At 35.6% G+C, this 24,992-nt stretch overlaps 2 protein-coding genes across 2 annotated transcripts; both read right to left on the bottom strand.

Moving 5' to 3' along the window:
* Positions 1–4,509: 4,509 nt before the first annotated feature.
* th2 (tyrosine hydroxylase 2) lies at positions 4,510–9,891 on the bottom strand. Its single transcript, XM_048155352.1, has 12 exons — positions 9,078–9,891; positions 8,277–8,454; positions 8,106–8,194; positions 7,934–8,001; positions 7,174–7,224; positions 6,922–7,067; positions 6,692–6,827; positions 6,080–6,149; positions 5,821–5,877; positions 5,474–5,569; positions 4,943–5,076; positions 4,510–4,844 (listed from the first exon to the last, which is right to left on the bottom strand). The coding sequence occupies exons 1-12, from the start codon at positions 9,306–9,308 to the stop codon at positions 4,679–4,681; spliced, it is 1,422 nt and encodes a 473-aa protein (XP_048011309.1). The 5' UTR covers positions 9,309–9,891; the 3' UTR covers positions 4,510–4,678.
* A 68-nt stretch (positions 9,892–9,959) lies between these two features.
* Positions 9,960–24,658, bottom strand: pah (phenylalanine hydroxylase). The gene is made up of 13 exons (XM_048155353.1): positions 24,502–24,658; positions 23,313–23,429; positions 18,367–18,550; positions 15,853–15,941; positions 15,278–15,345; positions 14,383–14,579; positions 13,379–13,514; positions 13,186–13,255; positions 13,036–13,092; positions 12,807–12,902; positions 12,462–12,595; positions 12,254–12,369; positions 9,960–10,726 (listed from the first exon to the last, which is right to left on the bottom strand). Exons 1-13 carry the CDS (start codon positions 24,544–24,546, stop codon positions 10,683–10,685), a joined length of 1,353 nt encoding a protein of 450 aa, XP_048011310.1. The 5' UTR covers positions 24,547–24,658; the 3' UTR covers positions 9,960–10,682.
* Between the last annotated feature and the right edge of the window lie 334 nt (positions 24,659–24,992).

The following is a 24,992-nucleotide window of genomic DNA, read 5'->3' on the forward strand; positions in this document are numbered from 1 at the left end:
CGATTGTAATCTCCGTCTATATTCAAATTACGGCGAGTCGTGTTTGGATGCCGATGTAGGTTCGCAGGGAGCGTTTGTAGAGCATACGACTCTTGGATCGTTCTCGCGGAGCTTTGATGTCATGCGCCGATCGCTTTGCGAGAGACCGATGCATCTCAAATGAGCCTGGTGTGTTTGTGTTTGGCGCTGCAGCACTAGCTTTGCTGTGAAATATGAGACGTATACAGTGACGTAAAACCTGGCTCTGTACTGGCTCTCTAGCCTGTGGAAAGGCAAACTGGTTCTTAGAAGGCTCGTCAGTTGAACCAACTCCGAACTGGTACTAGCACTAGCTCTGAACTAGCACCCAGTTCGTGCTGGTGGAAAGGGGGTATTAGTTCCCTCAAAAGGAGTTCCTAGAACTAAAATCGCTCCTAGTTCTTGTTGTGTGAACATGTCAAAATCCGGGTACTACAGCCAATAGTTCTAGGCACTATGAAAAGCATCCTCTGATACGAAAGCCCCTTATAGATAGACAGCTATAAGAGAGCTTATATAGATAATGAGCTAGTTGCTCATCCTTGAAATACTTGGTCGGCACTTGCTGTAGAAGTTGCAGGGTATTTTCAGAAATCCTCCACCTTCCCCAGCTCCACCTGTGTATAAATCTGCTATGGGCAATTCATGAACGCTATATTGTACAGGAGCGTGTCCTTTATGTATTGGTAGTAACAAGTCTGTACTTGCTCTGCAGGCGGCAGCATAGCAGATCTATTTCGCCAAGACAATATCAACATTATCGTATCCGTTACCATGCCAAACACTCCGAGAGTTGTCATGACAGAACTTAGTATTTTAAAAGACTTGATGACAATCACGAGGGGCTGCAGGGGTCCTCTATGATATCATTTCCTTTTTTTCTGCATGCACCTCATGACTAGAAAAACCATTTTTTCTAAGAAGAATTGATACAGTAAAATATGACTAACTAAAGTTTAAATTCTTTTTAAGAATTTCATTGTTTTAATGAGAATTTTAATGGAAATTAGTTGGTCAAGAAGTGTAGCAACCCTGGAGAAGTTTTCCTGCAAGTTCCTGAGACTTTTGCATGTGCTCCATTTGTAACAGTAGGTCATATTGTGCCTAGGTGTTAAGGTGTGATTGAAACGGGTGCATAAAGAAGTAGGGAGAACTGAACCTACACTCTTTCAGGCCCGAAAGACAAGCCTGTATGATTCTTGGAGCCCAGAAGCACACCACCATCCGCAATCATAACATGCTACTGCTCTCCTGGTCTACTGGTTTTGTTTGAATAAGTTCAATGTGGTCTGAAACGAGGCTTTGGTAGCACTGAACGTGGCTGGTGCTGGACCAGCTGCATATAGCTTGGAGAAATCAATGTCAGCCTCTTCCACATACTCTCACACAAGGGAGACTATTCCAAAGGATACAATAATTTTCTGAAAGAGAATTGAGAAAGTGAAAGGATTTTTAGGGAATATGATACAGTAAATGATTACCTTCCAAAAATCTATTTTGAATTATCAATATTTCTTTGGGCACGATTGTAACCCAAGACTGCCATCTGGTGGCTGAACTCATTACAGTAGTGAGGAGTACAGGAGTTGGTAGTAAGGGTAGTGAGTTCTGTGAATATCCATTTTTATTCTAAATCAGTGCATGATTAGAGTATGCATCATATAGGAAAGGATCTGTTTTTTATTTGGAATATTTCAGTCATCCAGTGTCAGCCTACTAGGAAAGACGGCACAACAGAGGCAGTGTTGTGATGGAGTACGCTTAGGCATTTCATCCAGCAGATGCTCTCTGTCATTAAGAATAAAGCCTACGCAAGCCCTCCTTCAAAGGCTTAATGCCTTAAGCCTTCAAAGTTGGCGAGTAGTTTTAATGACTAAAAAAATCACCATGATCAAAGCAGCTCCAACCAGGTTGAGAGCTTCCGCATGGCTCAGAGGCATAATCCTATTCACTACTTAAAACAAAGCGAAAAGAACAAAAGGAAGGAGTGCTCTTTTTGATTCCAGGAGATAATGTATTTTCATGAGGGCTCTCCTATAAAATCTTTTTAGGACCGAGACTCGTGCTTGCACTTTATTTCACATTATGACCAATGGCTGAAAAGTAATTGAACAGTGATGTAGACCTACCTATGGTGGAAATAGTAAAGTATGAGACAATTCTGGTTCCGGTTCCTCTAAATGATTTAAGTTCTTTAGCTGTTACTAAACAAAAAATTACATCATTCACAGTGTTCAATGGGAGTGGGTGTGCTAAACCGTTATTTTTTGTGCAATTTGTTTGTCACAATAGGCCTACTCTGATTGTGTTTAGTGGGTGGGATATATTAGGCAGCAAGTGAACATTTTGTCCTCAAAGTTGATGTGTTAGAAGCAAGAAAAATGGGTAAGCGTGAGGATTTGAGCAAGTTTGACAAGGGCCAATTTGTGATGGCTAGACGACTGGGTCAGAGCATCTCCAAAACTGCGGCTCTTGTGGGGTGTTCCCAGTCTGCAGTGGTCAGTATCTATCAAAAGTGGTCCAAGGAAGGAACAGTGGTGAACAGGCGACAGGGTCATGGGGGGGACAAGGCTCACTGATGCACGTGGGGAGCGAAGGCTGGCCCGTGTGGTCCGATCCAACAGACAAGCTGTAGCTCAAATTGCTCAAGAAGTTAATGCTGGTTCTAATAGAAAGGTGTCAGAATACACAGTGCATCGCAGTTTGTTGCGTATGGAGCTGTATAGATGCAGACCAGTCAGGGTCCCCATGCTGACCCCTGTCCATCGCCGAAAGCACCAACAGTGGGCACGTGAGCATCAGAATTGGACCACGGAGCAATGGAAGAAGGAATGGTTTGAGAAGCACAACAGTGAGTTTAAGTTGTTGACTTGGCCTCCAAATTCCCCAGATCTTCCCTCTCGACGGGTCAGGGCTGTTTTGGCAGCAAAAGGGGGACCAACACAATATTAGGAAGGTGGTCTTAATGTTATGCCTGATCGGTGTATATAGAGCTTTTGCAAGTCAGTATTTTGGTACATACCAAAATACTTGGGTGATGTATTTTTTATTTTTTTTTATTTTTTTTTTTTTAATAGAAAATAGGTGTGGACATCCAAATCCCAGATTTGGGCTCAGGTGCAGGACAGTTAGCGTTCAAAATGAATTCCCCTACGTAGAAAATGAATGGAATTGTTACTTCCAGAACCCATTTGTTGCATTCTACAATGCCCATTATATTACCAAATAGAACTGTTCTGATGTGACGTGATAAGCATTTAGGATTTGTGGGAAGAATTTCACTGGAACCATTAGCGGTTATCGTATTGCTATGGCAATGCACATTTGTTTAGTAATGGATTTGGATCCAAGCTATGGTTTTCAGAGGGATTTGTGGGCTCAGTTGAGCGCTGTGTAAAATGAGATACGAGAGACGATTAAGTGTTTGAATTTGGTTTATGAAAGCAGATGTCTGCTCCTCTCCTCTCTCCCACATTTATTACATTATTTGCCTGACAAACTCTCTCTCTCTCTCTCTGATTCTTTTTATTCAGCATGTTCAAGGCAAACAAAGGTCAGCCAGCTGATAGAACCTCATTTACCCCTGAACTCAATGAATTCCAGGACAGAGTGACCTGGTTGCTTGTTTTGTGGTTTCTTCTAGAAGATGATTTGGCCTGCTTGGGCCAATGGGGAGGAATATGCTGTGACCTGGTAGCCTAATCTTTAGTGTGAATGGAACAGTTGCGTAGTTGTTCCAACCTACAAACCACAAGCTGTCAATCTGTTAAAAGTTGGGCTAATCCACGGTCTCTTTTCCTGCTGGAGCCAAAGCAGGAAAGATGATTCATTTATGATCATACTATATGTGTATATATAATATATAGTTTTAAAGGGTATGCAGCTGAAAAATGAATTTTGTGGAAATTGATGAGTAACTGTCTTTCCCCCAGTAACATCTGCATTTGATCTGTTTTTACTGAACTGGAAAACTGTGGCATGAGGTTTGACAGTTTGTCAAAGCATTTCTCTCTCACCTCTTTATATTTACCACAGTTAAGGAGAAAGTGTGTCTCTGTCTCAACCTCACCAGTGTCACAGTAAGCACAGACCCGCACTTCCTTTGGCATCCATGTGTGTCTGCCTTTTTCTAATACCAGACTTTGATCGATTGGTGAGATATTTTGGAGAACGTACTTTCTGTTTATGGCCTGATAACATTCCACTTTATTTTGGTTTTTACTTTCATTTTAAAACATGAAGCTTTGCTTTCTTGGGTTTTAAGAGTTTCATTTTGTAGGGGAAACTTGCTGTGTGTCTATAATTTGAGGGATAATTTTTGAATATGTATGAAAGCATGTGCCTAGTTTGTCCTGGCATGTGTTTCTACAGAATTCAGCATGCAGGGACTCTGTGAGGTATTTTTCCCATCTCTTTTTCTTTTAATGTAGCAATTAAAAGACTTCTGGTCTTGTCAAAACATATTGCATATACACATTACACTACTGCAGCGGTAGTCAAAATAAAGATATTTATTATTTTTGTAAACCAAACTGTCCATTACATCCATAACAAGGTGATACTGACACATATACACATTTCAACTCCAGGCCTCATGTACTCATATTCATGGTTTCCTTAAATAGATAGTTGTTATTGATGATAGATCTCCCACTGTGGTTTATTTCTGTCCCAGTCTCTCCAGAGCTTTATGTAAAATCTTCAGGTCATCCCTCATTTGCCCTAAAGCATTCTGGATCTTAGAAGGCTCATCCAGGACCTCCATGCTGCAAGTGTAAGGATCATATCTAATGGAAAAGGGCTTCTGGATTGTAGATGAATATTGCCTGAGGAAAGACAGCAACAGCAGTCAGGAATGATAACCTCGGTGAAGAGATCTACAGATCATCTGAAGAAAAAAAAAAATAAACACAACAACACCCACCTCAGCTTGTGTTTGGCATCTTCAAAGCTTTCGGACACAAAGTAAACGGGCTGATATGACTGGTCCTGGTATGGTTGGACTGCAGTCTCAGCTGGGTTGAATGACTTGTATTGAGGCTCATTAGAAAGGGCGTACTGAAAAAGACACAATTCATTATATGTTTCATTTTCAAATAAATGCTGTTCTTTAAACTTTCTATTCATGAAAAAAACAATGCATCATGGTTTTCCACAAAAACATTAAGCATCATGACTGTTTTCAACATTGATAATAATAAGAAATATTTCTTGAGCACCAAATCAACATATCGGAATGATATCTAAAGGATCATGTGACACTGAAGACCGGATTAATGATGCTGAAAACATTTACTTTAATAATTGTAATAATATTTCACAATATTACTGTTTTTACTGTATTTTGGTGAGCATAAAAGACTATATATAGAGGTTTTGCAAGTCAGTGTTGTAATAAGTGCATTAAGCAGGTGTCTTCAAGAGTAAACGAACAAACAAATTATTTTTGTCTTACCAAAAGTTCTCCATAGGAGGACAGAAGTCCAGCCCCATAGGCCTTTACGGTTCCATTTTGCTTGCAGAGGCCAAACTCCACTGTAAACCAGTACAGCTGTGTATGAAATTTAGAGAAATTTAGACTTTTGTTAGGCTACACATACAAACATGTAGTACATACATGCTGCATACTGAATATAAAATGATAAATATAAATGGTTGGCTTTGAGATTTCATTCAAGGACAGAATAGTTACAGATAATGGCCTTTTAACCAGTTCTTGAATTAGTCATTTGAATGAAGCAACACAAGGGGGCGCTAAAGACTTGCTTTAATACACTCTGAATATCTCCATGATGTACTCACTGTGGACAGTTTCTCAATATCCTCATCTGATGCTCCAAGTGAGGCAAGGCCAATCTCCTGCAAAGTAAAACATTCAGTGTCAAATACAAATTGTTATTCAATATTAAGAGGCTGAAGATTCAAATAAGGCCTTTCTGTATTAAATTAACTTGCATTGTGAATGGCATTATAATTTCCAGGTTTATGCATTTTCTATTTTGACTTTGTTTTGTATTATGTATGTTATGAAATGATTTGTTATGTAGTATGGACATTTCACCTGTGAAAACTGAGCAAATTCTTTGTCTGCAAGCATAGGGATATGTCCAAGTAGCTCATGGCAGCAGTCACTGTTGACATTAAAATTGAGTTAGTTTTTGTTTTTAGGGTCTTCTAGAAAAGTCTTCAATGCTTGATTGTTTAAAAAACATAATTTTTCACATATTTTACATTGTTGCAGCACCTCTCTTCAAAGTCTGTCAGTAACTCTCTGTTTAGTTCCGGCCTCTATGAAGCCCCTCCTTCTGAAAAGCACAATGTGCTCTGATTGGTCGACTGGACCAGTGTGATTGGTCAACCGCTTCAAGAGTGTTTCAGAAATGTCACGCCCCTTACAATAACTGTGAGTTTCAACACACTACTAATAAAACTCAACCAGGCTTTCTTCTTTTTTTTTATTCTGTGTATGCCTTTGGCGGGAATTATTTAAATGGGGAATATTGTGACGTCAAGGCATTTCAGGGAGTTCAGAAACAGTGGTTAATGATATAGAGAATACCACCCTTTGACATTTTTTTCATGCTCAGACAGCAACATTACACAGTAAAGAAAGTTGAAAATGTAAAAAAAATAATAATAATAATAGGCTTGCAAATTGTGTCACTGTACGTACGGTTCAGGGGAATGCATTGGAGCTGAAGGGTGACGAATGTACTGGGTACACTGGAACACCCGGAATGCTAGACTGGCTAGAAAGTCCCGAGCAGAGAGCAGCCCTGCCACTGGCCGCAACTGAAACCCTGTCCTCTCTAAACAAAGCACACACAGACATGGTTAAAATCCATGTAAATTGCAGTTTTGCAACTTTTTGCATAGAGAAATAAAATAAGCAGACATGTTTACCTTTAAGAAAAGCAGACACCTCTCCAAGCTGAGGGATCTTGTCTTCCCCATACAAACATTCGCTCTCCAGCTGGCCCAGGGCTTCTAGAAACTGTCTGCAGGCGTGACTGGGGTACAGACTGCTCAGAGTCCTGTAGACCTCCCTCCTGTCTCATCACAAAAAGCGCTCTTTAATTTGATATACTGTACAAATAATGACATGGAGTTGAAGAAGTAATGACTGCAATCAGACTCATAATTGGGAAAACCTACCAAGTTGCAGTCTCTTCTGGAGTGTAAACCACTACAGGTAAAGGGTCACCACTACAATGACAAAAGAAAGATCTCGCCTAATATATATTTACATAGTTGATGATTGAAGTTCATGCATTTAGATATATTTTTGAGTAAAATAATTGGTAACACTTTACAATACTGGTGCACTAATATGCATTAATTCATGCTTAACTTATGCACAGATAATCATGTTTTAATGTATGACTAATGAAGAACTAAACCATTAATTAATGATTACTGCATCAGCGACTAATAAAGAGTCTATATGATTAATAGATTAAGTAATATATGAATTGCTATTAATTAAATGTTTCATGATGTATTAATTCCTTAATAACATATTTTATTAACTAATAGTGTAAGTGAATGTGTTAATTACCATAATGGTTTGAAGCCATGTATTTCAACTTCAAATTGTCTGCTTTAATTAATCATTAACTAATGATTTGCAAATTTATCATTATGTTATGACTATTAACTAATTGTTAGTGCACCAGTATTGTAAAATGTTACCAAATAATCTATGATTTGTTAGCACAATGCACATTTTATAATAATAATAGTAATAATATTAATTAATTATTATTATTAAAGTTTCTAAAGTAATTTATACATTATATAAATTATACATTAATACATTTTTTATAAAAAATGAATCTGATTAATTAGCACAATGCACATTTTACAACAACGACAACAACAACAACATTTTCAGATAAAATTTTATATTCCTTACTGCTTATAGTTGAAAGCCTGTGCAGAAATTAATTCTCTTCGTTTTCTGTATTCTGGATCGCTGAATCCCTGAATGATACAATCATACATATCACTGATATTACAGTTGATCTGAAGCAGTACCAGGATTATAAAATATTGTCCTGTTTTAAAAACAGCATCAGTTCACTTACAGGATGGTCCTGGTCCAGATCAGGGTCATATTTTGTTATCAGATGATTGCATTTGTCTAGGTCCGAAATCTTCTTTGGAAACCAAGGAGCTATATGATCAAAACAAAATAAAATGAACATAATAAAAGTCTTCTGGTGTTATATGCAATATGGAATAGATAAATCACCTACTCTTTTCCTCTTGGACTATTCGCACTTCATCAGCAACTCTTTTTAAGGAGTTGATGAAAATGTCAGTGTCGGAGCAGTGCACTTCACATCTCATGAAGAACTCCAGATCCTCTCCAGTGCTCTTCTTCGTCTTCCTGCTTGGTCGACTCTCCAGATGAAGGAGCTTGGCTTCGAAAGTCTAACACAACATAATGTATAAAAACTATAGAAATATCATTTGTAAGAATTGTGTAACACTTTCCAGTGTACTGCTTCAGGATTTACAAGTTTTTTGTGTTTGCTTACTATTTTGAATTAAATTTCGGGGGATGGTATAATTATGGAGTATAGAAGCAATATGTTTGATTTCCACAGTAAATTCATGCACAGAACTTAAAATGTCCACGTTTTCTATTGGTGTTATGTAACACTTTAAGGTGTTACACGTGTTACGTGTAGACTGTAGTTATAACAGTAAAGTATGCATAATTGCAAGTAACTAACTCTAAAGCCTAACCCTAAACTTAACCTCTCTGCTATAGTAAATAGCCTAGTAAATTTAGTATTAGGCTACTCAGTTCTACTTATTCGTGTTACACTGTAACAACGTAAAATAAAGCGTTTTTGTCCTTGACATTAATTTAACTTCCGTATTTGCAACAAAAATGTAAATATTATAGCATGGAATATTAAACTAAGTAGGGTAGCTATAAGTCTGAGACACACACAACGTGGAAAAAAACGTTACAGACGTTTAAATGTCTTTGTGTGTTACAACAACCGTAATTAATGAATAAAAAGCACCTAAGTAATAGTACAAACCTCAAAGACTTTGCCAGCCTTGAAGAAGCCTGCGTTTTTCTCATTTTTGAGACCAAAGACGATGTTGAGAGTGACTTTGCCGCTTTTCTCCTCCTCAAACACGAAACTGTCCCCGCAGCGCGATGGGCCCGGAGACGAAGAGCAGCTCTCTCTGTCGCGCCGCGCGTCCTCGATCAGACTGCGCTTTCTGCCGCCCAGCGGAATATTCTGCACTATACTGTCCGTCTTCATCGATTCTTAAGGAAATAATTGACCACTATATCTAAAATAAATATATATCCAATTAATCTTCGTGTTGACAGTAAATAAGGAGTTCAAATCTACCCAAATGCGGAGAAAACTCTATGTTCGCTGTGGGGCCACAGCCTTGCAATTTATATTGTGCAGGACTTTATGTAAATGTATTGCGTCTGATTTTATGCTGAAATGCGTCATGAATTTGTATTTTTCTTTTCCGGGCACCAAATAAAAGCCGTGACACGTGACATTTCACAGGTGCTTCACAGCCAAAAGCGATAAATTACATAAACTTAAACGCTATTTTCGTGAAAGGTCAGAACTAAATGAGTCTTTATTGGAAATATATAAATAGATAAGTATCTTTTGTTTTTAGGGTCCTAAATTATGCAAAAAATATGGTATTGAGATTGTGCTGCTCTCCAAGGTACTGAAACGGACTTCTGCTGTACGCATGCTGTTTGTTCACTTGTAAATGCGATAATAATAATAATAAATTATTTTATTATATATAATAATAATAATTTATTATTATTTATTATTATTATTACTATATAAAATATATAAAAATGTATTTATTAGTAGTGTAGTAACATATCCTAAAAAAAAATAGGCTAATAATAACAATGAAAAAGAAAGATATAATAGTTTTTAATAATAACATATCTTTTATTGATTTTTTAAATACATGTGACAATGCATGCATAACATTTAAGTCACAGATAAATGACAAATGCAGTATGCTGAATTGCGTTCACGATCAAGCGAAACTGCAAATTATTAAGCTTTGGTTTAATAAAACATATGAACGCATGTAAAAATAAAAGCACTCATAAAAAGAATTCGTCCCCCAAATACATTGGCTCAACACATACGCCTTTCATCCTGTGATTCACTGATTGCGGGTTGTTTGGGAAAATTACAGCAACATTGTGCGACAAGAAGAAGCAACAGCTGAAGCAAATTGTGGACGGTAGGCAATCTGTATTTCTGTACGATTAAACTACCAAGATTGTAAAATACATAGTAATATATATCATATATAAAATAGCAAATAGCCTATTGCGAGAAGTGCGCCTCAGAATGCCGGAAGCTTTTTTGGTATTTACATGCGATTTGTTTTACAGGGGTATTTGTTTCGTATGATTTCGTTATATGTCAGATAAATACGTAGTGCCTATATTTGGACTAGAACAATTAGGCTATAATGTCTACATGCAATATATAATGACTATTTTAATATTTAATAAAATGCTCTCTCTGTCACAGCTTGATTAGCAAAACTATAGATGAGCCTAAAAAGCAATATAGATGATGCTTATGGAGCTTCTTTGATTTTCCTGCATTTCTTCTTTACTCCCCATCGTTTCAATTCATCTTCCGCAGGGCATTGCACAGGATTGAGATCTCACCTAGGAAGATAACATAAAAAAAAAAACAAAAAAAACAAAGCAGAAATTTGTGATCCATGTGAAATAAAATCAAACGTGCACATATTAACATAACATGTAAGGCTTTAAAACATTCTGCTGGTCATATGAACAACAAAAACTGTTTAAGGCTTGCTTTAGGCACCAATCATAAGAACGAAAAAAAAAAAACCATAGGGAGTTATTTCTAAGTCACTGTAACATTTTCAACCTGAACTTAAAAAATAAAGTTTTATTGCCACCTTAGTTTTTAAAGTAAAATATGGTGCCAAAGTCACAAACCGCAGTTATACATTCCTTTTTAACCACTTTGAATTTCGTTATGGTCAGTGTTGGGGAAAGTTACCTTTAAAAGTAACGCATTAAAATATTGCGTTACTCCCTAAAAAGTAACTAATTGCGTTAGTTACTTTTTATGAAAAGTAATGTGTTACACTACTATTGCATTACTTTCTCACCTGGGTTGGGCTTGCTTGTTTGTTTTTTTAAATAACAAAAAAGTTCTATTTTTGGCAAATGTAAAGGCCCTTTCTCACTAAAAGTGAAATGAATAAGCCTCAGGCTGAAGGAAATTCATATTTACATCTGTACAGTAGAGGGCGCAGCTCAAACAAACCTTTCAGCTGTGCTGCTATTCTAGATTAAAGAAGAATAGGGTACAGGAGAAGGAAGTTCAACACTCTTATTTCTAAATTTAATATAAAGTAATTTTTGCTTATTAGTATGGTTGAATTAGATCATTTAAGGTCAGGTTTCTCCCCACATGGTGACAGGAGAGCTGTCAGTCAATAAATGTGAAAAAGTAACTTAGATATTTTGTTGTAAATTGAAAAAGTAATGCGTTACTTTACTAGTTACTTGAAAAGGTAATCTGATTACGTAACTCAAGTAACTTGTAATGCGTTACCAACAACACTGATTACAGGTGAAGAAAATGAATTTGAAACTCTGAATTCCTTATTTGAAATATAAAATAAAAATGAGTAGAAATTGTGACAAGCAAAATTTTTGGAAACAAAGATGTTATGTAATAATGCTATAAACAGTTTCACAACACTGTAAAAATCTCAACTCATTATATTTTGTTACTTTTTTGAGTTTTACTTACTCCCTAAAGTTCAGATAACTTTTTTATTTTCTCAATTCAAATACATTGGACAAATAAATTGGATAAAGACAGGAAATTAAGTTTAGTAAAAGTTTTTTTTTTTTTTTATACAGTGAGTGCTGATCTGACCCTTAAAAAAGCTTTGTGAGTGTTAACTAATGTATTCAGTTTGACTTAATGATACTAAATAGTATTTGTGATGTAAAATGTGCATTTTTGATACATTTATTTTTACAATGTACTTTTCCAGAATCTTTAGAATCCCCCCTTTTTTTAAAAAAAAAAAAAAAATTCAGCTCATTCCTATTTACATTCAGTATAGAATTCTTACTGAAAATTCTGATTTTACTTTATTCATTCTTGTATAATTATGGGGAGGGCTCATAATACTGAAGACACACCACTGATGCTGTCAGCCAGGTTCTTCAGCTGCTGTGTGTTGTCCAGCACCTCAATGCTCTGTGTGTACGGATTGTAGTGCACAGTGAAAGGTCTGGGAATGGTGGCAGCAAATTTCCTGTAATAAAAAACAAAAGATGCATATAGACAACTGTAAAAAGATCTCTGAGAGAAAGGCAGATTTTGCTGATTTAATTGCAGTCACTTTACCTGACTTTTTCTTTGGCGTCCTCGAAACTTTCAGCCACAAAGTAAACAGGCTGGAACTCTGTAATGGGATACTTCTGCAGACAGGTCTTCTCAGGCTCGAAGGGCTGAAGTTTGGGCTTGTCTGTTAAACAGTACTGCAAGACAGTAGAATGACATCTGAATTTCAGTCTGCTCTCCACTATGGCCATATTTTTGTGCATCTGTGTCATGTTTCTGTGTATCACTCCCCTTGTCAGAAAATCATTCTCTAAAAGCTCACAGCAAGAACCTAGTTTACTTTATTGGGTTATACACTATAGCACAGGGCATGAACCAGGAACAAGTAGAAAAGCACCACGTGCGCACCTGCAGTTCGCCAAAAGATGAGAGCAGACCTGCACCATAAGCCTTAACTTCATTTCCTTGCTTGCACAGACCAAATTCCACAGTGAACCAGTAGACCTACAAATAATAATAAAAATAAACATTTTATAATAATGCAGTCCTTGAAAGAGCCAAATATACTGTGTGGTCTTATAACATGGTCTCAGTTAAAACATGGAAAATTATTCTTATTGTAATCTAAAGTACTTACTGTAGCCAGTTTCTCTATGAACTCATCAGGGGCGCCCAAAGAAGCAAGTCCAATTTCCTGATCAGAATGAAAACACAGTCATATTTTGATATTAAGTATTATATTATATTATATTATAGTACAGTTACATTAAAGAATGTAATATCAAACCTGTGAGAACAGGGCAAAACTTGGGTCAGCAAACAGTGGGACATGACCCAGCAGCTCATGACAGATGTCCCTGTGGAAATAAATACATATTTTAGCCACTTTTATGATCACTTTCCACAATTATGAAGTATATTTGTGACATTTATTTAAAAGATAGAGCTGTGTATAACAGCCTCTCGGTGTGTATACTCACGGTTCAGGTGTGTACATGGGTTTGGAGCTATGGCGAATGTACTGGGTCGAGTGAAACACACGGAAGGCGAGACCAGCTAAGAAGTCACGCGAGGAGAGGAGACCGGCCACGGGACGCAGACGGAAACCAGTGCATGCTGGGAAATCAACAAACGGTTTTATATATTTTATTTTATTTTATTTTATTACACACTAAATCCTCATTTTACATCCCCAAATAAAACTATTTCATTTAAAGGATTACGTTACTTTCGAATTAAAATTTCCTGATAATTTACTCACCCCCATGTCATCCAAGATGTTCTTTCTTTCTTCAGTCAAAAAGAAATTAAGGTTTTTGATGAAAACATTCCAGGATTATTCTCCTTATAGTGGACTTCAATGGACTCCAAACAGTTGAAGGTCAAAAGTTTCAGTGCAGCTTCAAAGGGCTCTAAATGATCCCAGACGAGGAATAAGGCTCTTATCTAGCGAAACAATTGTTCATTTTTTTAAAAAAATGTAAATTATATACATTATAACAATAACCGCTCGTCTTGAACTTGCTCTCTTCTTCTTCTCTATTAGAATTCCAGCAGTGTAGATGCTGCTAAGTGTATTACTAAAGACGAGCGTTTATGGTTAAAACATATATAATAAAATTTTCTTTTTTTGAAAATGACTGATCGTTTCGCTAGATAAGACCCTTATTCCTTATCTGGGATCACGTAGAGCCCTTTGAAGCTGCACTGAAACTGTAATTTTGACCTTCAACCGTTTGGAGTCCATTGAAGTCCACTATAAGGAGAATAATCCTGGAATGCTTCCATCAAAAACCTTCATTTCTTTTCAACTGAAGAAAGAAAGAACATCTTAGATGACATGGGGGGGTGAGTAAATTATCAGGAAAATTTAATTCAAAAGTGACCTAATCCTTTAATTTAAATAATGTTTTTACATGCTAAATCTTTATTTTTACACCTGACAGAATGACTTCAAACAAGCTCTACTGGAAGATGATCTTACACTGCAAGTAGCGTGAGATGTCCTCTAGCTGCGGGATGTTGTCCTCACGGTACCCGCAGTACTTCTCCAGCAGCGGAAAAACACGGTTGTGTTCACGGCAGGCATGTGTGGGGTACAGAGTCTTCAGCTCCCTAAAAACCTTCCCCCATGTGGCCTTCTCGTCAGCCGTGTATTCAACTTGTGGAATAATCTGTCCACTAACAGAACAGAGAGATGCTTAGCTCATTTTTAGGACACATACTTTTGTCTGAACAGTATCTATATTTTTATTATTATAACTCATACAGGTTTGGAACGACATGAGGGTGAATAAATAATGACAGAATTTTCATTTTTGGGTGAACTGTCCCTTTAAGATTCCAAATGCTTGTTGGATTTCATTGTATTTTTATACCAAAACCACACTGAAACAGGGGTGTAACTAACTAAACAAGCATAATGTTGTAGCAGTTTGTTCCTAATACAGTGTAATCAAATTTTAGCTTTAAAAATGTTATAAGCAACTGAAATGTCAGGTCATGTCAAAACACTAAGCATACACACGCAAGCTTGCACGTCATATCTGCGTGAGAATAAGTTCAGGAGTGATGAGTGGTGTTATTATTGATGGAGCGTGTATGTAAATGTGAGCTTCCTCAGGGGGCGTAGCATTCAACGCTCCTGCCCTTTGTAGTGGCCGTGTGAATAATGCATCTCAATTATGATGACAAAGCTCCCGGCGCTCCGGACTGCGCTGGGACCCTGTAATTTAGCCCTTTTGTTAGGCGGTAGGAGTAATTTTCCATAGAAAGCACAACAAAACAACAGGGAAAGCACTAGAGGTGGGGACGATCCCTGCAGCCCATGGGAAAATGGGGGAGAAAGAGAAAGAAAGAACGGTGAGGGCAATAGTTACTGTCTGTAGTTGTAGGCAATGTCAGCAAATTCCTTCCTCCTGGCGCGGTACACGGGGTCCGTAAAGCCCTGCGAATGAGAGCAAGGTTAGGGTGTGTGTGATCTGTGATCACAAAGTGGATCTATACGGCTAGTTCTGATCTCTCAGTAGCCTTTGACAGTATTACTCAGCCTCATGCAGAAGACTCATTCAAATGAAGCCTTTGTAGAGTGTTTACTGCTCATGATGAATGCATTTCAGTTTAATGACGGCTGGAAAGGGGCAATTATTTATAATTACAGGGGCTCAATTAAAGCGATGACATCAATTTGAGGGCCCCCGCCCGTTTCCATTAGAATAGAGAGTGATGCAGACTGTGGGCTTTTAGCGTCGCATGGACCAACTACGCGTCTACAAAAGTACACCCACGCACGCATGCGTTTGAAATAAAAATGAAGAAGTTCCTCTCACGCTCACTTTCGCTCTTTTCTCTGATCATACAGACGGTCACTTCAAAAACAGACGCGCACACACACACACACACACACACACACACACACACACACACACACACACACACACACACAGTGTCTTACAGGATGGTCTGCATCCAGCTCGGACCCGTAACTGAGAATCTGATTGGCAAAGCGGTCCAAGTCATGGATGACATTGGGAAACCATGGAACTTTAGATGAGAGGGGAAAAAAAGAAGAATGTTAATTAAAGGAATATTCAATGTGAGTTAAAGGATTAGTTCACTTTCAAATGAAATTTTCCTGATAATTTAGAGTTAAAGGATTAGTTCACTTTCAAATAAAATTTTCCTGATAATTTACTCACCCCAGTGTCATCCAAGATGTTCATGTCTTTCTTTCTTCAGTCGAAAAGAAATGAAGGTTTTTGATGAAAACATTCCAGGATTATTCTCCTTATAGTGGACTTCAATGGACTCCAAATGGTTGAAGGTCAAAATTACAGTTTCAGTGCAGCTTCAAAAGGCTTTAAACAATACCAGATGAGGAATAAGGGTCTTATCTAGCGAAATGATCGGTCATTTAAAAAAAAAATGTAAATGTATATGCTTTAGATAAACAAATGATCACCTTCCAAGTGGTTCCGCCAAAACCGCACTTTTGTATTCTTCACAAATCTTACGCTGTATGTCCTACACCTTCCCTATTCTACTTACGGAAAAAACGAAACTGGCGCTGCATTCATTCTGTACATTTTTTTAATTTTTTCCAAAAATAACCAATCTTTACACTAGATAAGACCCTTATTCCTCGTCTGGTATCGTTTAAAGCCCTTTGAAGCTGCACTGAAACTGTAATTTTGACCTTCAACCATTTGGGGTCCACTGAAGTCCACTATAAGCAGAATAATCCTGGCATGTTTTCATCAAAAACCTTAATTTCTTTCGACTGAAGAAAGAAAGACATGAACATCATGGATGACATGGGGGTGAGTAAATTATCAGGAAAATTTTATTTGAACGTGAACTAATCCTTTAAGCTCTATTGACAGCATCCTTGTGAAAAAAAGCACACTTTTAAAAAGAAATAATATTTAAACTGAAATAATATATGTGTACTTGTAAGTGTGAACTGAATGTAATGTTTCTTGGACACTTAACTGCATGCTAATACATAAAAAAAATGTATTATAACCTAAATTAAATTATTTTTTTGTCCAATTAAATACATATTTATGTGTAATTTCATCATTACCATTACCCATTGTCTTTTAAATATGTTTAGTATTTCATTTAGCTTGAGTCAACTTCTAAGTACACAAAAAAGGGTTATTAAAACATAATGATTTAAAATGTAATTTAAAGTAAAACTTTGACTTTTGCCCTTTTCAAAAGTGTACTTATGTGTGTTAAACAGTGATAAAAGTGTACTCTCTTTAAATACACTTAAGTGGTCTTTTATTCCATCAAAATTACATTATCTGCTTTTTTAAGCAGACTACAAGTGCACATTCAATACAATTAAGTGTACTTCTTTTTCACAAGGGTAATGAACTTACAATGCAAGTCTATGGGTTAAGACACTGCATAAGAATAAATGCTAAAATGAACTCTGCTTCAAATGTATTGCCATAAGACTAACATATTATACATGAAGAGTTTAATGAAATTACTGATTATATTCGTAACTATCCACAAATTTCACTCATTGGAGTCATGGGAAAATCCACTTAGAACACTAGTCCCACTACTAAAAAGACAACTTTACACCTCAAATAACACACGTTTCTGTATTGATGAAGTTGTCAACTGAAGAAGAAGCTGTCTTCCTCTTTTAAATCTTCCAATTACTCGCCCCAAACACTTCCACTGAAATTCCTGATTTCGGTTTCAGTGAGACCCATAGTGTTTCCATTCTCTGAGTTTTTATTAAATTGAGATTTATTAACTAAGTTCTGGATATGTGAACTTGCTAATATCGATTGGTCGCTAACATTGGCATGCTAACAGAGATGGATGACACAGTAGTAAACAGAAAGCATTGTGTGAAGAAAGAGCCAGTCCAGACTATGAGGCTAAATCTTGCTCTACAGCAGCCAGAGCTGTGTATCGTCTAGATTTATGACAGTTAAACTCTTTGGAGGTCCAGCCATCAGTACATAGTTCAACAGTGAGCCTGAGGCGGTCTGAACAAAAGGCCAACAACTGAAGACCCTGACTGGTTTTCCTCATCAGCCATAAATATCCATAAATGTCCCCTGCTCTGTGTTTTCTTATTGTATAGAGGGGGAAATTGTGATGGGTCTGTTGCTCTGTCAGTCTTTGTATTGAACTTTGACCCCCACCCTGCTGAACTGACTCTTGGAGAGAAACAAGACATTTCAGTCCATCTCTATGAGTCTGTTTGTCCTCAAAAACTAAACTAATGTAATTCTGGAAACAACCATAAGAGGGGCTGAGTGCAAGGGTCTTTGCCATCCATCTGCACAGTGACATTTATGAGCGATTACAACATGTGTTCTATTTCTGTTCTTCATATTCCATACTATCCTATTCTTGCTTGTTTCTCTCTGACCTCGAAACGCCTTTTCTCATAGGAAGTGATGAGTTATTCCTCAGACTGTAGACTTTGTCTCACCTGTGTCTTTCTGTTTGTTGCGAGATAACTCATGAACTTGGCCACTGATCTGAGTGCGCAGACTGTCAACAACTTCATCCATAGCTTTAGAGGAGGCTTGATCCACGCTGATGAAGAACTCATATTCTTCTTTGTTCTTGCGTGATGGACGGGACTCGATGTGCGTCAGGTTAATGCCTTTCTCCTGCAAAGTACAGACACTATGTTTATGTATAAATGTTTCATTATATTACATCATTTTAAATTATTCAATGTGCTATATTACAATATCTGAATATCTCTATTGTCTATTGCTCGTTTTGCTTATTTCAGAAGTTTCATATATTCTTGCTTTATGATGACATTATGATGATCATTTTTAATAAATATATTTATATGTGTGTGTGTGTTTGTATATATATATATATATATATATATATATATATATATATATATATATATATATATATATATATATATATATATATATATATATACAGTATATATATATTTTTTCAAAATGATCATGAGAATATATATATATACACAGTACAGTACAGTCCAAAAGTCCAAAAGTTTGGAACCACTAAGATTTTTAATGTTTTTAAAAGAAGTTTCGTCTGCTCACCAAGGCTACATTTATTTAATTAAAAATACAGTAAAAAACAGTAATATTGTGAAATATTATTACAATTTAAAATAACTGTTTTCTATTTGAATATATTTCACAAAGTAATTTATTCCTGTGATGCAAAGCTGAATTTTCAGCATCATTACTCCAGTCTTCAGTGTCACATGATCCTTCATTAATCATTCTAATATGATGATTTGCTGCTCAATAAACATTTATTGTGTACAATTGTACAAAATATTTGTGTACAATATTTTTTTTCAGGATTATTTGATGAATAGAAAGTTCAAAAGAACAGTGTTTATCTGAAATCTAATCTTTTGTAACATTATAAATGTCTTTACTGCCACTTTTGATTGATTTAATGCATCCTTGCTGAATAAAAGTATTCATTTCTTTAATTTCTTTTCAAAAAAATAAAAATAAAAATTCTTACTGACCCCAAACTTTTGAACGGTAGTGTATAATGCTACAGAAGCTTTGTATTTCAGATAAATGCTGTTCTTTTGAACTTTCTATTCATCAAGGAATCCTGAAAAAAAAAGTACACAACTGTTTTCAACATTGAAAATAATCATAAATGTTTATTGAGCAGCAAATCAGCATATTAGAATGATTTCTGAAGGATCATGTGACACTGAAGACTGGAGTAACGATGCTGAAAATTCAGCTTTGCATCACAGGAATAAATTACTTTGTCAAATATATTTAAATAGTACACAGTTATTTTAAATTGTAATAATATTTCACAATATTACTGTTTTTTACTGTATTTTTAATGAAATAAATGTAGCCTTGGTGAGCAGACGAAACTTCTTTTAAAAACATTAAAAATCTTAGTGGTTCCAAACTTTTGGACTGTACTGTATATATATATATATATATATATATATATATATATATATATATATATATATATATATAGTAGTGAATAAACTGTATTAATGAATGAAGTGTTCAAGGTTTGACACTATATATATATATATATATATATATATACACAGACATGTTCAATGTTCAAGGTGTCTTAATAAATTTTGTATACATATACACACACACACACACACACACACACACACACACATATATACACACATATATATATATATATATATATATATATATACATATATACATATATATATACATATATACATATATACATATATATATACATATATATATATATATATATATATATATATATATATATATATATATATATATATATATATATATATATATATATATATATATATATATATATATATATATATATATATATATATATATATATATATATATATATATATATATATATATATATATATATACACACACACACACTCATTTTTATTACAGTAAGTTTTAAGGGAATCTTTTTAATATTTACTGCTGTTTTAGAATGTTTGAATTTGTTTGATTTTACCTCAATTTTTAGTCACAATCAAATTGTATCGTCTCTATGCATATAGAGAATAAACACTAGGTGGCACTCCAAGCTAGTCCATCTAAGGAAAAAGCTATTTATTAAAAATGTGTAAGACATGCATGAACATGACATGATTAAGAGTGTTAGGCTTCTGTGCAGTGTCGTCCTCTCTTTTCATAACTAATTTGGCATTTAGTAAATTATCATAATGCATCAGTAACCACACTGTACTAAACTTGCATACACACACACACAGGTTTGTTTTTTGGGGACATTCCATAGACGTAATGGTTTTTATATTGTACAAACCGTATTTTCTATCGCCCTACACCAACCCTACCCCTAAACCATCACAGGAAACTGTGCACATTTTTACTTTCTCTCACAAAAACTCATTCTGTATGATTTATAAGCCTTTTGAAAAATGGGGACATGGGGTAATGTCCTCGTAAGTCACCCTCTCCTTGTAATACCTATATCATACCCATGTCATTACACAAATTTGTGTCCTGATATGTCACAAAAACACGCACACACTCAAATTTTGGCAGCAGCTAGGACTTACTTGTGCAGCTTTTCTTCAGCCAATAGGAGAGAGGGTGTTTTTGCGCTTTTTAAGCCAAAACATGTTTGTATTTATGTGATTTTACACACGCACACACAGAGGGAGGACACCCATTGCTGTTTGCCATAGGCCCGCAGAGGAGGCGGATAGGGTTTACAATGTTTTGGACCCTCTATGGTCCGTTTTCATCTTAAAAATTTTCCCTCCCTTTCCATGTGGTACTGATTGAGTCCATATGAATCCACATCCTTTACCACTCAAAACAAAACACAGCAGAGAATTGCAGCATTGTTTTTCTGCACGCTTGGCATTTGTTTTGCAATGCTGGGTTATTATAACTGTGTCCAGCTTGTCAACAGGTTCATTCAAAACATTTGTCGCATCAGTTTTAAGATCAACGTCAAGTGTCTGCATATGTTTTGTATATGTATAATGCCACAAAGCCTATTTCGTCCACATAAACTAGTTGATTCATGCTAGTCTATTTGTGGTTATTTCTGGTTTGTGTTTTATACTGTCCTAACCATCTAAAATATAAAGATATTAATGATATTAATTAATAGTATTATTGATATTGTGTTAATTTTGAATATAACAGCATTATATTATTAATTAATAATAACATTACTCACTATAATTATTCACTACAACTATAATCAACCAATCAGTCTTTCATAATGCATCCTTTCCCCTCACAGCAACTTCAATGTGGGCTGCAGGAAATTGCTTTTAATTAACTCTGAAGGAGAAGGGGGTGTTTTAAGGGGGTGGAGTAGGATGGTACAGAAGAACCAATCAGAATCCACAGGGCAAGCTTTTATCTTTATAGTAGCATTAGGGGGTGAGAATTTGGCCCATATCCATTATTGACTTGCACGAAAGCACCAGAGAAGATTCTAGACTCATTAGTTTGGTTGCTGAGTTTCAGGAACGTACTGCATACATTGGTATGCAACATGTTGTGTATACTGAAAAAAAAAAATTATAATAATAATTTGGACCAAATTACTCTTTTTCTGTTAATTTTTCTTACATTATATTTTATATTTATATGAATTTTGACTTAACATTAATCATAAATACAAATTTTCGCAAAGACAAAAAACATTTATTAATTATTATCAAGACCACCATACTTAATCAATCTTTAGACATAAGCCAGAATGTTAATGTAGGTCAATATAATAATATTTTGGCATTTTACAACTTGATTTCACCATAACCAAACACTAAATTAGCTATAATATTAAATAAAGGAGTTTTTACTTCAGATAAAACTAATAACATTTTGTTAGTTTAATTTAGTTTACTTATTAACTTCAAAAGACCTTAATGTGATGTCTGAAAATACTATGCATCATATTCTGTTATGTTTAAAACAATAAAAAAAAAACAGAAAAATGAATAAAACCCACAACAATTTCTGCACATCAACACTCTGGAGTCAACAGAAAACACTACTTGATTTTTTTATTTTTCTATGTGGCGCATTGTTCGCTTTTAATATAAAATAACTAGAATTAGACCACCTATTTCATTAGATTTAGACCACTGACTTAAACCAATTTACAGTGCAAATGCTTGCTTTACATAAATGGCACGGATGGTTGTTTCACTTTTTTTCAGTGTGCTTATATAGTTATAATTTCTTTAAATAAATTCAGTAAATAAAACCTGTCATCTGTTTCATTGCACGTAGGCAGAAGAAAAGTCAATATCAAAAAACAAAGTGTACTGAACTTTGATACAAGTAGGGAAGAACTTTGGAGATGATTCAAGAAATCTTGGCATTCTTACAGGACACATGTGCATGTCTATGTGTTTTTGTGTTCTGATAACTGCATCATTACTCCATTCTTTAGTGTCACATGATCCTTCAGAAATCATTCTAATATGTTATTATATATATATATACTCTTAGGACTTCTGCTGACAATGTGCAATTAACATGGAGAAAGAGTACACATTGGTCATGTACATGTACTAATGGCATTTTAATGATACCGCAAATTTGTCTTTTAATATATCACTGTGAGATCAACATTCCCTTGCTGTTTTATCAACTGAGGGCATGTCATAAACTTCATTAACCCTGCTAAAGTTACATCATGTACACAGTATTGCCTAATCCCCCACAAATACGTCTGTTCAGTGTTTTGCATTTCTACAAATGTCCTACTATCATTCCGCGGTCCTTGACCCTCACGTTTTGGCTTTAGATAAATGCAAGTGTATATTAGAGAGAAAAAGAGTGAGAGAGGTACACAACCAGACAAAGAGACACTGAAAGAAAAAGGGACAAATTATGCAATTCAAATGTGTTGTGTCAAGATACTAACCCCAAACAGTCTCAGAGCTTTTACAAGAGCGCCAACCTCCTCTTTCAGAGAGAAAATGCAGGACACCACTCCTGATTTGTTTAATGGTTCTTCCAGGTAGGACGAGGTCAGAGAGCCCTGGTAAACAAGCAGAAGTCGAGACACTCTTCATTATCAACACGTATCAAAAGAGTGCAGAATTGTCATATGTAATATTATGGGATTATGGGATTTTTGAGGGCTTTGCACTTGTTTTGTTTGATCAGTGCCCACATTAGTTAATCTTTCCCATAATGCCAACTGTCAAGGGACCCAGAATGACCCATCTCTGTTTGTGAATATTACCGCGTGTTTTTTTGGTTTTTTTGCAACCGTGTCTGTTACACATTAGCAACTACTCTACTGATGACTAACTTTCAAGGCACACTCACCTTTCTAAGGAATTGCCCACAATGGAAATTAATGTAGAAATAATAAATGCAAATATTGTTTGTTCCAAATCAAATAATGTAAATAGTATAATTATATTACTATGAAAACATTGCATGATCCTAATGTTGCATCAAAAGTGTGTGCGTGTGTGTCTGAGCAGAAGGACTTTAAAAACTCATGACTAAAGTCACACTCACATTCCTGTGAACCCACATTCCTGTGAATCAAAGTGTCGATATCATAATGTTCAGCCATATTTTGCCATAATACATATAAAATAGAATATACCTTCAAATAAAAATAAAACAAATATTAAAGCAATTACTGTATTATTGACTTGTTTGACAACATCAGATTAATATTTCTGATACTTCATAACTTTCAACCCTATTTTGCCATAATACTCTTTCAAGTACAGAATAGGCTGCTACACCTTGAGGCACCCAAATATACCTTCAAATAAAAATTCATATTTCTGATTGCTTAAAATTTGATCATTTTTAACCAATTTAATAACTGTTTCATGGACTTGCCTTTATTTTTGTGGTCTGGAGAGAAATTTCCAGTCAGGTCTGACAATAATAAGAGTGAACTGGACTGTCATTGACCAGATCCACACAGAATTTACACTTTGACTTGTTTTCTGCATTACATAACCAATTCTAATTTGCAACCATTTTCTCATGGAAGTGCTATAACAAATACATTATTTTTTAAATAGGCCTAATATAAGCATAACAATACTTTTAGAACAGTCTAGCAATAGAAATTCGCTCACCTTTCTCTCCAGATCCCCGTTCATCGGCTTGAGACCTGCGTCCATTCTTGCTTCAGTCCTCAGGTGATGTTGATTTGTTGGATGCTTCTGTGCACTTTGTGCAGCCCATCCAAAACTCCAGCAATTTAAAAGTACCACGTGACACCACACCCCCTGAACGGCCCGTGTGCCTGTCACGCGACGAGATGCCCATAAACCACTAGGATGTTTGGGAAGCTGCCACCACAGCGCATCTGGTTTGTGTTGTCCAGTAGGAAAGAGTCTCCCAGAGGGAGTTTTGGGTGAGGATGAGTGAGTTCAAAGACCAGTATTTCATAACGATTACTTTGCTTGTTTGTTTTTCTTCTTACTTGATGTAACAATTTTATTAGTTACATAATTGATTTAATAATTAATAAAAGTAGAAGGAACTGAGTTTTCAAGAATGGAAAAACTTTTGCAGGATCCCGTTATAAATAATAAAATCTCCTCAACTATCTATACATTGATGT

This window comes from Megalobrama amblycephala, linkage group LG14 (genome assembly GCF_018812025.1).
Source record: "Megalobrama amblycephala isolate DHTTF-2021 linkage group LG14, ASM1881202v1, whole genome shotgun sequence".
Lineage (NCBI taxonomy): Eukaryota > Metazoa > Chordata > Actinopteri > Cypriniformes > Xenocyprididae > Megalobrama > Megalobrama amblycephala.